A 13,628-nucleotide genomic window follows, 5' to 3' on the forward strand; every position below is an offset into this window, starting at 1 on the left:
AACGATGGCCGACAACTGCAACAATTACGAAAGAATGATGGCCGACAACTGCAACAATTAGAAAAGAATGATGGCCGACACTACGTCATAGTGGAGCAAAAAAAATGGCCGGGGGCAGGGGGAAGAACTAGTTAAATTAAAAGAAATTAATTAAGTTTTCTTTTATATTTATTATTGTATTATAAAGTGATACAATTAATTAAATTAACACAAAACGATATAAAAATTATTTATCTTTGCGTTCACCCAGAAGAGAATTGTGCAGTTTTGTAACTTCTGCTTCGACAATGTCATGACAAACATGGTAATAGCCAATGCTAGATATTAATTATCTGGAAACTTAACGAGTCTGTTAAATTTATGTATATTATATTAATAATTAATAATCGACTGCTTATATGCTTAAAATACCGTATTTAATTGATCTCGTGAAATTAAATAAATCAAATAAAACGATTTAAGTACTTAATGGAGAATGATTTTTAGAATTCTGTTTTCCTGGCGCCTCCACCAGTTTTATATTTTTTGAGATGTTACGAGTATAGAATTATCAATTCTTGCAGTTTAAGAAGATAATTTTTAATTGAGTAATGTTCTCCTTGTTGGCTAAGCAATTTTTGCGAAAATATTGTAATAGATAAGGTATCTGAATATCTTCATTATTGAATTTTGTTTGCAATCCTTGCATAAATAAAAGGTTTTAATCTAGAAGTTTAGAAACTTCCTTGGAACTTCATGTCGAAAATAATGTGAATTTAACTGGGTAATTTATCATTATAAGGTCTCTAACTAGTTTTCAGAAGCCGTCCTACCAATCATCTCGCTAATAATTCATACGAGTAAATTAATTGAATATCATTGCTTTTCTATTCTGATTGCGCTTCCTCATAAGTATTAGGTAAACATATTAAATTAATAATTAAGGAGAGCGTAACTGTTGAATTTTTAATTTTTTCTTTCTTTCTTTCTTGTTTTTCATCCGTTTTGTACCCGATCCTTACATGATTGTTTGTGAATTTGTGATGTGTGAGCTAGATAGTCATGAAGCAGGTTGTAACCTGCTCAAAACGAAGACAATGCTCCTTACGGGCCACCAGAGCGTATATCCTCTGTTCCCTCATTACACACTTCGATTATTTCTTCCTAGACCCCTGCCTAACATCATCTACCAGGTGATTTATAGACAACTTTGAAAATATCCCAAACCAACACGACTATATCACTTCATTAACAATATTGACTGATCAACCAAGAAAATAATTTTCTTTCTTGTAAACTAATTACTCAACTTTTAATTTTACTTGACAGGTGTCCGTTTTGCGACTCATTAGTTTTATATACTAATATATAGAACAAAGTTGATTATTTTGTACTTGATTGATAAGAAAAAACAACTGCAATAAAATATGCGAAATAATGGGCGTAATAAGACGTTTCTGTATATATTGGTCTATCTGTAGCACCAAAACTGTTCAAATATCATAAAAGACAACATTAATACGTATGTTATTAGGTATGTTTAATTAAAATTAGTGCAGTTTTTTTAAATATATATTTGAAATTAGATACCTGCTCGATAACTATCCATTTTTACTAAAAGAACAGTTGACGAGATTATCAATGAAAGCTGAAAACATAATAAGTAATGATGTGGACCATACTGTATATTTGTAGTTCGTTGCGCATAGTACATTTATTTTTTTCCAGACTAAAACAAATAGGAAAACGCAAATTGCAATAGAAATTATGTTTATTTCGCATTCCTTATCTCAAATAAGCAGTTACCCGACTGTAAATTATGTTGGTACACTATATTCGTAATATTACGCTTAATAAAATGAAACCGCAGGCGGCATCGCGCAAAGAATTTGTCGTGAAGTCGTTAATTTGAATATTGTTTGCAAATATTTCTTTGTACAGTTTGATTATTCGCATTTCTATTTTCTACTCTTCAGTTGTTTAGAAAATTATTGTGATTCACATTAGAAAATATGTCAGTTACATTGTAGCTGTGGGTACAAGCATATGATAGTGCGTGATGGTACTTATTTACAGACCATGGTATAATACTTACTCTGTCGGTATATTAATATTATACAAATAGATAAACGTAATGTACATTAATGGTAATATCTTTTGACTAAAAATTTTTAAAGAGATACAAGCAATTTTAAGTAAAATAAAAAAAAAGCTCTCTTTTGAATTTAAAATCGAATTCATTCTACTATTCTATTAGATTTACTAATCTTTAAAATTTCTTTAAAGAACAAGTAATAACCAATAACTAATCTTGTTCTTTAATGAATTCAATTAAACAAAACATATTATGTACAAGTTGCCAAGAATGAGTGCTGTCAGCACAAAGCAAAATAGTATTACGTAAATGAAATAAAATGATTTCTTATGCTGAAGTGTACGATGTGTTGCATACCTATTTACAAACAATTCCTTTAAATTTTAATCATTGATTACTATATCTCTTAAAAACCATAATGGCCGACATCAGTAACAATGCGACAACAATTGAAAAAGAATGATGGCCGACAACTGCAACAATTAAAAAAAATGATGGCCGACAACTGCAACAATTAAAAAAATGATGGCCGACAACNAACGATGGCCGACAACTGCAACAATTACGAAAGAATGATGGCCGACAACTGCAACAATTAGAAAAGAATGATGGCCGACACTACGTCATAGTGGAGCAAAAAAAATGGCCGGGGGCAGGGGGAAGAACTAGTTAAATTAAAAGAAATTAATTAAGTTTTCTTTTATATTTATTATTGTATTATAAAGTGATACAATTAATTAAATTAACACAAAACGATATAAAAATTATTTATCTTTGCGTTCACCCAGAAGAGAATTGTGCAGTTTTGTAACTTCTGCTTCGACAATGTCATGACAAACATAACCATTTACATCTACATAATTAGCAATACTTTTTGTACAAGTGGTTTGTCTAAAATGTCCAGTCTTGCTGTCTTTACAAACCAACTGAAGCGTGTACTTATCATCAAATCTAAAAAAAAAAACAGTTACATATATGCTTCCCATTTATTCTTTAATGCTCATTTTACTTTTTCATTGATGAACTGGCTTCCCAAATCGTTTCTTTCTTCCCATCTTTTTGTACAGCAACCAGGAATATTCCTTTTTCTTTGTATGTAGTATATAAAGTTAAAATTCCCATAAGTAAGAAATATGTTGAAGCGCAAAAGATTAGAACAGGTCTGAAAATTCAGAAAAGGCGTTTAAATTTAATGTTTTGATGCAAATGAACATCAAAATATACCTTGATTGAGGAAATGGATATAAATAATCCCAAAGAAGAGCAAATGCAGCTATTAAGACGGCTGCACCACATATGACTAGTCTTACATCCATAAGGGCAAAATTTTCTTTATAACCGAACTTTTTCGTGAAAACCTAAAGCCAAGAGAACACTATATACAACTCAATTGATACACTGTGTATCCCATATATTGTAAAACTTAGAGCAAAAAATTGTAGCATATTTATACAGAAATATAGGTCCAAATATTGATGTATTAAGTAATGTCACATAACAAACCTCTTTAATAGCATCATCAACAGCATTTTTGACCGCAGATCCATCCCATTTATTTATTTTTAGGGGCTACAAGATTAAAACATGAAATATAGGTTAGGTTGGATAGAACATGTTTTATTTAATTTTCTGAATACCTTGTCGTCTTTTTCTTCTTTCTTAGTTTTGGTTGACATATTAAGAATTAAACGGTAGCTTTATACACTAAAAACTTTTAATTACACTTATTATATTTAAGTAAACAGAATGAAAACCTCAAATTGTAAGAAAATCAGCAAAATTGACAAGTGTGATTAGACACGTCATGTTTATTGCACCTTTAAAACGCATGCGTCAGAATTTTTAAAACGCCGCGGAAGTTTGAAAATATGAAAACGCTTTTGCTTTCTCATGATGTCACCTTTAGAAAACAAGCAGAGCGTCGTTTTACAACCAAGATATCTAACAATACCTCTGTATCATCAAGATTAAGTAACTTTACGAAATCACCAACATGGTTTCATGACTTGCCCTTGGAAGTGCTTTTAAAAATTTTTAGTAACTTTTCTGAAAAAGAGCTACGAAAGAATATAATTCCAGTTTGTTTCCTTTTACTTATAGGGGAAGCACACGCATATATTTTTGCCTCTTTTAGGTTTGTCAGAAATGGAGATATGCAGCCCTAAAACCACAACTTTGGAAGTGTTTCGAAGTAGTCGGGGGGAAAATACCCTTAAATCGTATCTGTTACGAAATCAATCGATTCCCTTACCTACAAATCGTTGTACTTAAAAGCGTCCATGATCCCAAACAAATTATAAGACAAGTTTGTCGTTGCCTTTCAAATCTTAAAGAACTTACCATAAAAGATTGCGAAGAAATTCCAGAAAAGACTTTAATAAACGTTTTATATAGTTGCAGAAATTTAGAGAAACTCAATTTGAGTGGAACTCCTTTCAGAGGAAAAAAAGTATTCGAAGATATATCGCTTCTTCCAAATTTGAAGTTAGACATGAATGAATACAATATTCTTTTATTTAATTTATTTACGTTCATATAAATTAATTTCTTTTGTAGAAGCTTAAATTTGGCCAAAAACCCTTACATTACCATACAAAAGCTAACAACCTGCGTACTGAATTGTACCGGTTTAGAAGAATTCCGTTTATCGAAATGGGTTTCACTAGATGAAATTCTCAAATTTGATGACCAAGATGTGTCCCCAATATTGTTGAATTTATCGTCAAGTTTAAGATCTCTCACTTTGGATTGCTCCAATCTAACAACTAATTCGTTTAATGTTAGCCATTGCCAGCAAATATTTTTTCGTTTTAATTTTTATTATCCACAATAATCTATCATATTCGTTTTGTAGAAAATTTTTACTTGTAATTGTTTAGAAAGACTAAGTCTTCATAGGGCAAAGCATCTGGATGGTGAAATGTTTGCTAAATTACACAGATATTTCCCGGCATTAACGGTACTTAAAGTAAAACATGCAAGTCAAATTTCTGACGCCAATATTGTACAACTTTTTACGGAAGGAGAAGAAATAATGGAAAACTTACAAACTTTAGATTTGTCAGGTTGTTGGCAGGTAAAATAAAAAAAATTTCTTGAGAAATAATTCAGTCGCAGAAATAAAATATAAAAAAGGAGTAATTCAGTTTAAAAAAGGTGTACAATATTATTTTGGACTTAAAAACGCTTTCTTAAAATTGGAACAAAAGCTAAACAATGAATGAAGGAAAAAATTGAGAAAAATACTGTATTCATCTATAGCCTAATTTTACTTTGTTAAAAATTTAATTAACGTTATAGCTTACAGATAACGGCTTGAGATGTATCATTAATTGCTGCAAAAATTTGAATCGACTGTCCTTGCAAGGTTGCAAAAGACTTACCAGCGTTTCTCCATTACTGGACATAAATTTAAATTTCTTAAATATCGCTTTTAACGTTAATATGGACATTGAGAATGTCGAAAATTTAAAAATAAAAGAGTTGATAATAGACGAACAGCAGGAAAAACAAATTTTCGAAAAAGTTACAGGAGTTATTGTATGGGTGTCCAGGTCTGAATACCGAAAATGTTTACGCAAAATGAATATGTCCTTCGAAAAGTGAATTCGTGCCTTGTATATATGTAGTTATTTTTGTATATTTTTAAACATTTTAATCGATTAAAAATATACATTTATTCATTCTTTCATAAAATACATACATATTTACAAATTATTCCTGCTTTGAGTAAATAAAAAACTAAGTTTATATTTTTTAATGTTATTTTAACTATATTTTTAATTTTCCTTGCATTCGCGACTTTCGAAACAATGAGGGGATGAACAATTACATGCCACAATCGTGAATGCAGGGCTAATACAGAAGCACGAATTGATACAGTTATTCGCGCGGGTGATTTATTTTGTTCAATATTAAGATAGAAAAAATAATTACGATTTAAAAGCTAACATCTTAAGATGATTTTTCGCCTTCTGCGTCTTTCTCCTCGTTTTCCTTGTTTTTGGCTTCGGGAACCCACAGACCAGAATCCACACAACGTTTCATATGATATTTTGCTGCCTCTTCGTCCATTTCGCTTATCGTTTTCTGAAGAAGAGCGATATCTTGCGACTCAAAACATTTTTTTAAAGGCTCTGGCAGACTTTCAAATACTTCCACAGGGTCTAAACCGCCTGGGCCTAAACGTTTTTGTCGTTCTTCTTCTTCGATTTCCTGTTACAATTACAATTAAATTATTTATCAGTTATTGGTAGCCTTTCTAATTAATTAATTACTGTTTAATACTTAATGAAGAACTGGAGATAAATTAATTTGAAAAATTTCTGATTAGATTACATTTTATTCAATTTTTGATAATAAATGTCATAGTTTGTTATTCTGAACCTAATTATTATAAAATTTTTAATTATCTACATTTAAGTTTATTACCAGCATTTCTGTTTAATTCAACTTCTGATTTTAATCTTACCTTCACTGCTGCTTCAATTTTTTCTTGTGCTCGCTTCTTAATTCTCTCCTTAAACTGCCTTAATTCATCATCAAATGAAGCTTTGTATTCAGGCTCTGCAACCTGTATCTTTGAGAAAAATGCATCCACACAAGCCCTGGGATCATAATCTAGCTGTTTGGCTAGCTCCAGAATGTACTGCATGCATATTGTCTGATGTGCTACATGTTCCATGAGGTCATGTTTCTAAAATGTGATAATTTATTAGGTATCATTTTTATTAATATTTCCATGGTTTTCAGTCAACTGATGTACCTCTTCCATTTCAAGATTAATGCACCAAATAACTAAATAATTTGCAGTATCTTCACAGACTAGCTGGTTATGTGATTTAAGGAACAGTCTGGAATCATCGTATTTCCTCAGCATTCCAAAATGTTTGAGGTCCTTCTCATTTTCTTTTATAAATTTCTTCATTCGTTCCTCCTTTTCTTCTTCTGTTAAATTCTCATCCTTTGACCTTTGTGGTTTAGTATTTATAACTGTTTTGGCAAATTTCTCTTTGCTTATAGTGTCAACATTCCATGGTGTTTTCTTTTCCTTCTTCTTCAGTTCTTCTTCCTTTGCTTTAATATCTTTAGATTGCAGTTCCAGCTCCATTAACTGCTTTTTTAGATCCTCTACACTAGCATTTCCTGATTTCTCTGCTTCTAACAATTTAGATTTCACTTCATTGTATTTTTTTTCATGTTCTTTCTTTTTCTTTTCAAATTCTTCCATTTCTTTCTGCCTTTCTGCCATTCTTTCCACTCTTGCTTGATGTCTCCATCGAAATAATGAAGGTGTATCAATGTTTGGATGGGTTTCATCTTCATCGTCTGAAATCTTTCAAGAATAATTATTATAAATGCAACCTTTAGAAGCTTTAAATTAATAGGATATTAAGAAAATCTTAAGGAAATAGAATGTAATTAATTTTATTGGTTATGTTCAAAATATGCAATATTTGATACATTTATCTTGGCTTTGCTGGAACTTTCGGCTAATGTATAATACATTTTATTAGTTAATTTTAGCCATCAGTTATCCTCAGATAATATAAATTGGTAAAAGTAAAAAGTTGTTTTAAATTTTATCAGTTTAAAACTTGTACTTACTTCAATATCTTTCCATTTACTGTAATCGACCATCTTCCTATTAATACTGTACACAGCACAAATAATTTCTTTCAATTTCTAGTTAATTTTGTACAAAATAACTTTTTCATTGACTTGTAAAACTTCTAACACGACTGTTGTTAACGTTCCAGACCATTCCGTTGACAAATGAACTACTTCACCATTCCACTAATAAACATTCAGTAAATTTTTTGATCTAAAAACTGAAAAACTTAAAATATTCGATCTAAAATCATTTACTATTAATTGTTCAAAGTCTTAACGTTGATTAGAAATTCATGATCCAAAGAAACGACAATTTTTGTTAAATAAAAAAGTTTTTAAGGATAGCGAAAGCTACTTTTTCAAATCAGTTACGAAATTCTTATGTTGGTAATATTGATTTGAGCAGGTTGTCCAAAGTATTATTAAATTGGAGGTGTCCAGGAATGGTGCGCGAAGTAAAAAACAGCATCTGCCATTTTGCGAATGTAACGCGAAGTTATTTAATCAAATAAGTTATGTTGGTGCGACGTTTTAAAAATAAACAAAAGAAGGTATAAACTAATGTTTAAATGGACGCATCGTCCATTATTTTTCAAGTGTCACGGGAAGACGAACAATTGAATAGTTACCCTCCCGAAAAAGGTAAATAACAAGTGACAGATTCCATCGTTTGGTTTCACACCTGCACCTGATTAACCGATATTAAATTTGTGAAAGTTTACAAGGCAAGTGCATTAAATTTCGCGTTTTATTTCTGCACAGAAAAATTAGCAACATGCTCAAATCAGATATGTAGGCGTACTTGGATATGTAAAAGTAAACATGGTAAACAAGATGACACGAGCCGAATCCAGCTAACCTTGAGTTGAGTTTCAGGATTGGGTGGTCGTTTTAAAAAATGCACTATTATTTAATAATTTCCGTTTGATATTCTGCAGAAATGTTAGAGCGGTGATATTTGGGTGACCTCCTTACCAGATTCATTTAAATTCATGTAGCTACTCTGTCAAACTTTCACATTTTTAAATAGTAAACAAACATTCATATCAACGCTATTAAAAATTGAATGGTTCCATATTATGGTCTTCTAATTGAAATTTGTTAAATTAATACTGGTGTAGTATTAATTTGAATTGTACATAATTGTTGCCATTTGTTTAGTTTGTTTTAGAACTTGTCCTCGACAGGTTATTCTTAGATCTTATCTCTAGATAAAAATTAAGTTACTCAGATACCATTTAACTTATTTTGACAGTCACTTAGCAGATTATTATATTATATTACAATGGGAATATAGAATTTTTGTTTTTTTTTTAATAGGAACCTTAACAAAAAATGATAGTGACATATCAGAGGCCCGCTCATCAGAGCCAGAAACAAATAAAAAGGCCAAGAAAGGTTTCTTGCGCACATTATTATGCTGCCTTGGTCGCAACAGACACAAGAACACAAACACAAATACTTATGTGGATGGCAAAGAGTCCCCCACGAATATTTCCGGTTCCCCTCGGTACTTATTACCTCCCGTTCGGCACCAGGACATGCATAAAAAGTGCATGGTCATAGACTTAGATGAAACTTTAGTTCATAGCAGCTTTAAGGTAAATAACGTCGACAAAAACAATTTAATAGACTAAATTGTTTTTGTTAATTGGTAACAATAGTCAGTATAAACTTTATAAATGCAAAGTGCTTTCTGAAAAATAGTGAATTGCTTCTTTCATACATCTTACATGTTTCTTTAATACATCTAAGGGGAATCCCATTACAATTAAGTAATAAATGAAACAAATGAAGTGCTTCATTAGTTTTATTTGTTGGTTCATTTCCTCGGGGAGTCCCGGCAAATTTATTAGCTTTGACATTGTACAGAGGGCGTTCACAGCGCTGTTTGTAGTAATTAACATTGGAAAATGATAAAGAATAATTTTTATAGCCAATTAGCAATGCTGATTTCGTGGTACCAGTAGAAATAGACGGACTAGTGCACCAGGTGTATGTGTTAAAGAGGCCATATGTGGACGAGTTCCTTAAGAGAATGGGAGAGCTGTACGAGTGCGTATTATTTACCGCATCCCTTGCCAAATATGCGGATCCCGTTGCGGATCTGTTGGACAAGTGGAGCGTTTTCAGGGTGAGACTGTTTAGGGAAAGTTGCGTCTTCCATAGAGGTAATTACGTCAAGGACCTTAATAAATTAGGACGTGACCTGAAAAACATTGTTATTGTTGATAATTCACCAGCGTCGTACATATTCCATCCAGATAATGCGGTAAGTCCAACAAAATAGAAAATATTTCTTTATATTACATTGTACTTGCTGTCCCTAGACTGTCCTACCCAACATAATAACTGCAATAGCTAGAAAGTAAAAACTACAAGTTGTTCTTCATAAAATCCTCTTTGTAAAGTGTTCTTTAGATCTAAATAAGTTTACATTTTGTCAAAAAAACATCGAACCCAAGTGTATGGTTCTGATCTCTTTGTGCTGGTATGGGACCGTCTATTTTAATTTGTTGTTTAGTCTCATCTTTCTTCGTTGTTAATTGTATATGGAATGTTTTTAAGGGTGTGTACACATTTTCAGGTGCCTGTTGCATCGTGGTTTGACGACATGTCGGACTCCGAGTTGCTGGATCTTATTCCATTTTTCGAAAAACTGAGCAAAATGGACAATGTGTATACAGTGTTATGTAATTCTAATCACCCGTATAATAGTAGTGTGCCCCAGTTGAAAGGTAATCAGGGGTCGTGCAATAGTACTCCTTCTTCCAGGGAACAGTCGCCTGCTTCGTAGCATTACGTCTTAAACCGCGTTAGAGGTATGATTTCTTTCGCGAGAGCTTTTCTACTCTAAAAAAATAATGAATTAGAATAACTAAACTAAATATAATAAGTACACATTTATAAATGATAACAACAACAACAGCAACAACAATAATAATAATGCACAGTTACTACTACCATTATTATTGTTGTCATCTCTTGAGGAATAAATAGAAGAACAAAGCAAGAGCAAGGGTGTTGTTGGGTAGCTTGAATATTACCCCCCCCCCCCCAACTCTCCAAACGGAACCAACCCTGCGCGCCCTATTCGACTGAAGGAAATTTTACAGGTGTGTACGTACGATCGTCTATAAAAATAGTTTGTTGTATTGTACATTTTTACAAAATGTGATGTTGAAAAAGCGTTTGTTGATGTAAGTTTTAATTTATGTATGTATAAATATTAGCCTCTGAATGCCATTGCTGATGTTGAGATTAGGTCCTTGTCCTTGCGCCGCCCCTCTCCCCTTCCCCCATAGTTCCATGCCCCTTGAATTGCCTATACACGGGAGTCAAAAGTGACCCTCAACATGATAAAAATTCAGTGCTTTTTTGCCACCTCAAAAAGTGTATTGTTACGTGTCTTATAAGCAAGCTTTTAAACTAAAGGAGAAATGATATTAAATTGTATTACATACACTTACATACTGTATACATAATCGGTTATGTAAACGGCGTTGTATTTTTTTCGAACATAAAGTGAAAACGAATAATATGATAATGAGAAACATATTTGTGTGTGATGCGTGTTTGTGCGAATGTATGACGTAGAGCAAATTTAATTTGATTGATTTATTAGCACGATTATATTTAAGTACATAAATTTTCGGTCGGTAGACTTGCTAAAAATATTATATACAGAATTTCCAAATGATGATAATTATTTCGATAAATAAATGAATGAAAAACGTATCAGAAAAAGATTATATTAATTTGAAATTTGGCATTTATTGTATGTAGTAATGTACGGCCAGTAGCATTCCTACAACAGAAAACTTTAGTGCAACATTTTTTACCATGTTTCGTAATTAATACATACAACCACTGCCCCCCCCTTCCCTCAATTTACTAATGTTTGCAGTTAAAGGTCTTAAGGCGAAAATGATATTGAGTTGACCCCCTTAGGAGATTTTCCTAATATTCCAGATACTAATACAACATTAAAATTCCTATGTTAATTGGTCCTATTTAAATGTCTATACTAAAAATGTTCTTCTCTGGACTAACCAAGTAATTTTAACAGTTTTTTTGATAATTAAAGAAGCATCCTTTGAAACTTCCAAAGAGTTTGGGTTTTATTAGGATCTGTTTATCCTTAAGTTATGGATGAGATATTGCGAGTGCCGATTCACTATACTTATCGCCTAAGATCTGATTAACAACGTTATTATTTTATTAAAACACAACTAATTTGCTTGTTAATTAAAAAGTTATATTAAAAAAGAGGAAAACCTACTGCAAAAATATTTTTAATATAGATATATCTTGTATAATATATTTTTACTTTTTGGTAGTGCCATTTATAAACATTATTGAAAGAAATAGTCAGAGATTTTATACTGAATGATTTTTCTCAATTACGAGAATTTTTATATACTTACGGTTTTTTTTAATAGTTTAAATATTATGAAGATTTTTCGAGCGTAATTTTAATTTTTATCAATTGCATACAATTTGAATGAGCAAAATCACAGTCTATTTATTTATTAAAAGGAGTGAATATGTGGAATCGTGAAGCACAACAAAAACCTCTTTGTTTATAAGCTTTAATACATTGGCGAATTTTGTGTCAAATAATTAAATTTTTTGTATTATTTTATTAAATGGTAAGGAATTACAAAATTGTATAAAATAGTTAATAATATTCCGCTAAAGATTTGATTGATTTGATACGAGAATTGTCAAAACAAAATAGTCTATTGGATCACTGTTTTTTTTTACATTTTTAAAATGTAATATTAGTTATTATAGTATTGATTAAACATTTAGTATTCGATATTGTAGTAGAGAAAACCATAAAGGCTCGTTACAGTTAAAGTAATCAAAATCGTCATCTTTCCTACAATTATTTATTAGTTTATTGTTGTAAAAGTTTGAGGGATTTCCCCCAAATTAAAAAGTTTGAGTTTATTTAAATTGGATTATTTTGATTATTTGGACTTGTAAAAGCTTTTATGGAAAAAGTGATACGGAATTTGAGGCAATAATACTTCGTTCTTGATTTTATTTTTTTTTTTACATATTTTCACGAGCTATTAATGTGTGGAGTGGCACTTTTTCTTAATTAATTTTTAAACCGTTTGCTTGGACGTTTTTAATAGAGGTGTGTGATTGTTTGATATTCTCAAATAATTACAATTTTGAGAATAATTTGAGATTTTTTGAACAGTTCGAATTTCTTCAAAAGACTAGGGTCGTCGATGAGTATGAAAATGATTCCCATAACATTTAATGCTCTTATCCATCCTAATCCTTTGAAGCTTAACTATTAAAGATTATTTTACAATTTTCAATAGGTATGTACTTAATACGAGGGATGTTTTATCGTAGGGTTGATTATTGTTTAGTGTTAAGTGACTCACAAAAGTGAATTATTTGAAAAAAATCGAACTAGGTATTCGAAAGCATTTGAATTATTCGAAAAATTGCTAATTGAATGGTATTGTTCAGTTTGATGCGATTTGCACGTCCTGTTAATTATTTTCTTTTTTAAATTAATATTTTTTCCTTTTTTTGTGAGACATGACTGACGATGATGTCCGCTTGATAGAAAAAAATAATTAAAAGCAAACCAAAAGAAACACTGTAATGCATACAAAATGTAGTTTTTTCTCTTCTGATCTTCAACAAGTGATTAAATTGTGGGAACAATCGTTTTTGTTCCACTGCTACGTGTGGCCTTAAGACAATATCTCTGACATTTTTTAACTTTTGACGCGAAATTTTTACTGTAGATAACGATCAGTCCCTTTATTAATAATTAATTATAATAATGAATATGATATAAACGGAGCCAGTTGCGAAATAAAATAATTTTTACAATGAACTTTGCAATTGTATTATAGATAAGTAATTATTTCATAGATTTCATAATTTTTGTAACATGGGTGTCCAG

The 13,628-nt window shown here is 31.1% G+C and overlaps 4 protein-coding genes across 5 annotated transcripts; 2 read left to right on the forward strand and 2 right to left on the reverse strand.

The window, feature by feature from the left end:
* Positions 1–2,791: 2,791 nt before the first annotated feature.
* Positions 2,792–3,880, reverse strand: LOC108740715 (probable signal peptidase complex subunit 2). Its single transcript, XM_018475156.2, has 5 exons — positions 3,712–3,880; positions 3,578–3,643; positions 3,299–3,432; positions 3,084–3,236; positions 2,792–3,025 (listed from the first exon to the last, which is right to left on the reverse strand). Exons 1-5 carry the CDS (start codon positions 3,748–3,750, stop codon positions 2,839–2,841), a joined length of 579 nt encoding a protein of 192 aa, XP_018330658.1. The 5' UTR covers positions 3,751–3,880; the 3' UTR covers positions 2,792–2,838.
* A 36-nt stretch (positions 3,881–3,916) lies between these two features.
* On the forward strand, positions 3,917–5,766 carry LOC108740712 (uncharacterized F-box/LRR-repeat protein C02F5.7-like). Of its 2 annotated transcripts, none has more exons than XM_018475152.2 (5): positions 3,917–4,152; positions 4,209–4,558; positions 4,631–4,853; positions 4,929–5,150; positions 5,375–5,766. In XM_018475152.2, the coding sequence occupies exons 1-5, from the start codon at positions 3,943–3,945 to the stop codon at positions 5,678–5,680; spliced, it is 1,311 nt and encodes a 436-aa protein (XP_018330654.1). In that variant the 5' UTR covers positions 3,917–3,942; the 3' UTR covers positions 5,681–5,766. The 2 variants fall into 2 exon arrangements, with proteins under 2 accessions (XP_018330654.1, XP_018330655.1); XM_018475153.1 differs by having other exon boundaries at positions 5,382–5,473.
* Positions 5,767–5,820: 54 nt separating this feature from the next.
* On the reverse strand, positions 5,821–8,259 carry LOC108740713 (hsp90 co-chaperone Cdc37). The gene is made up of 4 exons (XM_018475154.1): positions 7,682–8,259; positions 6,840–7,409; positions 6,546–6,770; positions 5,821–6,289 (listed from the first exon to the last, which is right to left on the reverse strand). Exons 1-4 carry the CDS (start codon positions 7,712–7,714, stop codon positions 6,029–6,031), a joined length of 1,089 nt encoding a protein of 362 aa, XP_018330656.1. The 5' UTR covers positions 7,715–8,259; the 3' UTR covers positions 5,821–6,028.
* Positions 8,107–10,933, forward strand: LOC108740714 (carboxy-terminal domain RNA polymerase II polypeptide A small phosphatase 1). Its single transcript, XM_018475155.1, has 4 exons — positions 8,107–8,329; positions 9,008–9,288; positions 9,624–9,959; positions 10,275–10,933. Exons 1-4 carry the CDS (start codon positions 8,257–8,259, stop codon positions 10,482–10,484), a joined length of 900 nt encoding a protein of 299 aa, XP_018330657.1. The 5' UTR covers positions 8,107–8,256; the 3' UTR covers positions 10,485–10,933.
* Positions 10,934–13,628: the final 2,695 nt, after the last annotated feature.

The sequence above is a fragment of the Agrilus planipennis genome, unplaced genomic scaffold (assembly GCF_000699045.2).
Source record: "Agrilus planipennis isolate EAB-ADULT unplaced genomic scaffold, Apla_2.0 scaffold177, whole genome shotgun sequence".
Lineage (NCBI taxonomy): Eukaryota > Metazoa > Arthropoda > Insecta > Coleoptera > Buprestidae > Agrilus > Agrilus planipennis.

Excerpts from the sequence above, each read along its gene's own strand:
- LOC108740712 (XM_018475152.2), top strand. The coding sequence starts at position 3,943 with ATGAAAACGCTTTTGCTTTCTCATGATGTCACCTTTAGAAAACAAGCA. Across the intron at positions 4,559-4,630 it reads TCGCTTCTTCCAAATTTGAA|AAGCTTAAATTTGGCCAAAA; the intron begins GTTAGACATGAA and ends TTTCTTTTGTAG. Across the intron at positions 5,151-5,374 it reads ATTTGTCAGGTTGTTGGCAG|CTTACAGATAACGGCTTGAG; the intron begins GTAAAATAAAAA and ends TTAACGTTATAG.
- LOC108740714 (XM_018475155.1), top strand. The coding sequence starts at position 8,257 with ATGGACGCATCGTCCATTATTTTTCAAGTGTCACGGGAAGACGAACAA. Across the intron at positions 9,289-9,623 it reads TAGTTCATAGCAGCTTTAAG|CCAATTAGCAATGCTGATTT; the intron begins GTAAATAACGTC and ends TAATTTTTATAG. Across the intron at positions 9,960-10,274 it reads TATTCCATCCAGATAATGCG|GTGCCTGTTGCATCGTGGTT; the intron begins GTAAGTCCAACA and ends ACACATTTTCAG.
- LOC108740713 (XM_018475154.1), bottom strand. The coding sequence starts at position 7,714 with ATGGTCGATTACAGTAAATGGAAAGATATTGAA. Across the intron at positions 7,410-7,681 it reads GTAAATGGAAAGATATTGAA|ATTTCAGACGATGAAGATGA; the intron begins GTAAGTACAAGT and ends TATTCTTGAAAG. Across the intron at positions 6,771-6,839 it reads TTAATCTTGAAATGGAAGAG|AAACATGACCTCATGGAACA; the intron begins GTACATCAGTTG and ends ATCACATTTTAG.
- LOC108740715 (XM_018475156.2), bottom strand. The coding sequence starts at position 3,750 with ATGTCAACCAAAACTAAGAAAGAAGAAAAAGACGACAAG. Across the intron at positions 3,644-3,711 it reads AAGAAGAAAAAGACGACAAG|CCCCTAAAAATAAATAAATG; the intron begins GTATTCAGAAAA and ends TTAATCTTGTAG. Across the intron at positions 3,026-3,083 it reads GCCAGTTCATCAATGAAAAA|ATTTGATGATAAGTACACGC; the intron begins GTAAAATGAGCA and ends TTTTTTTTTTAG.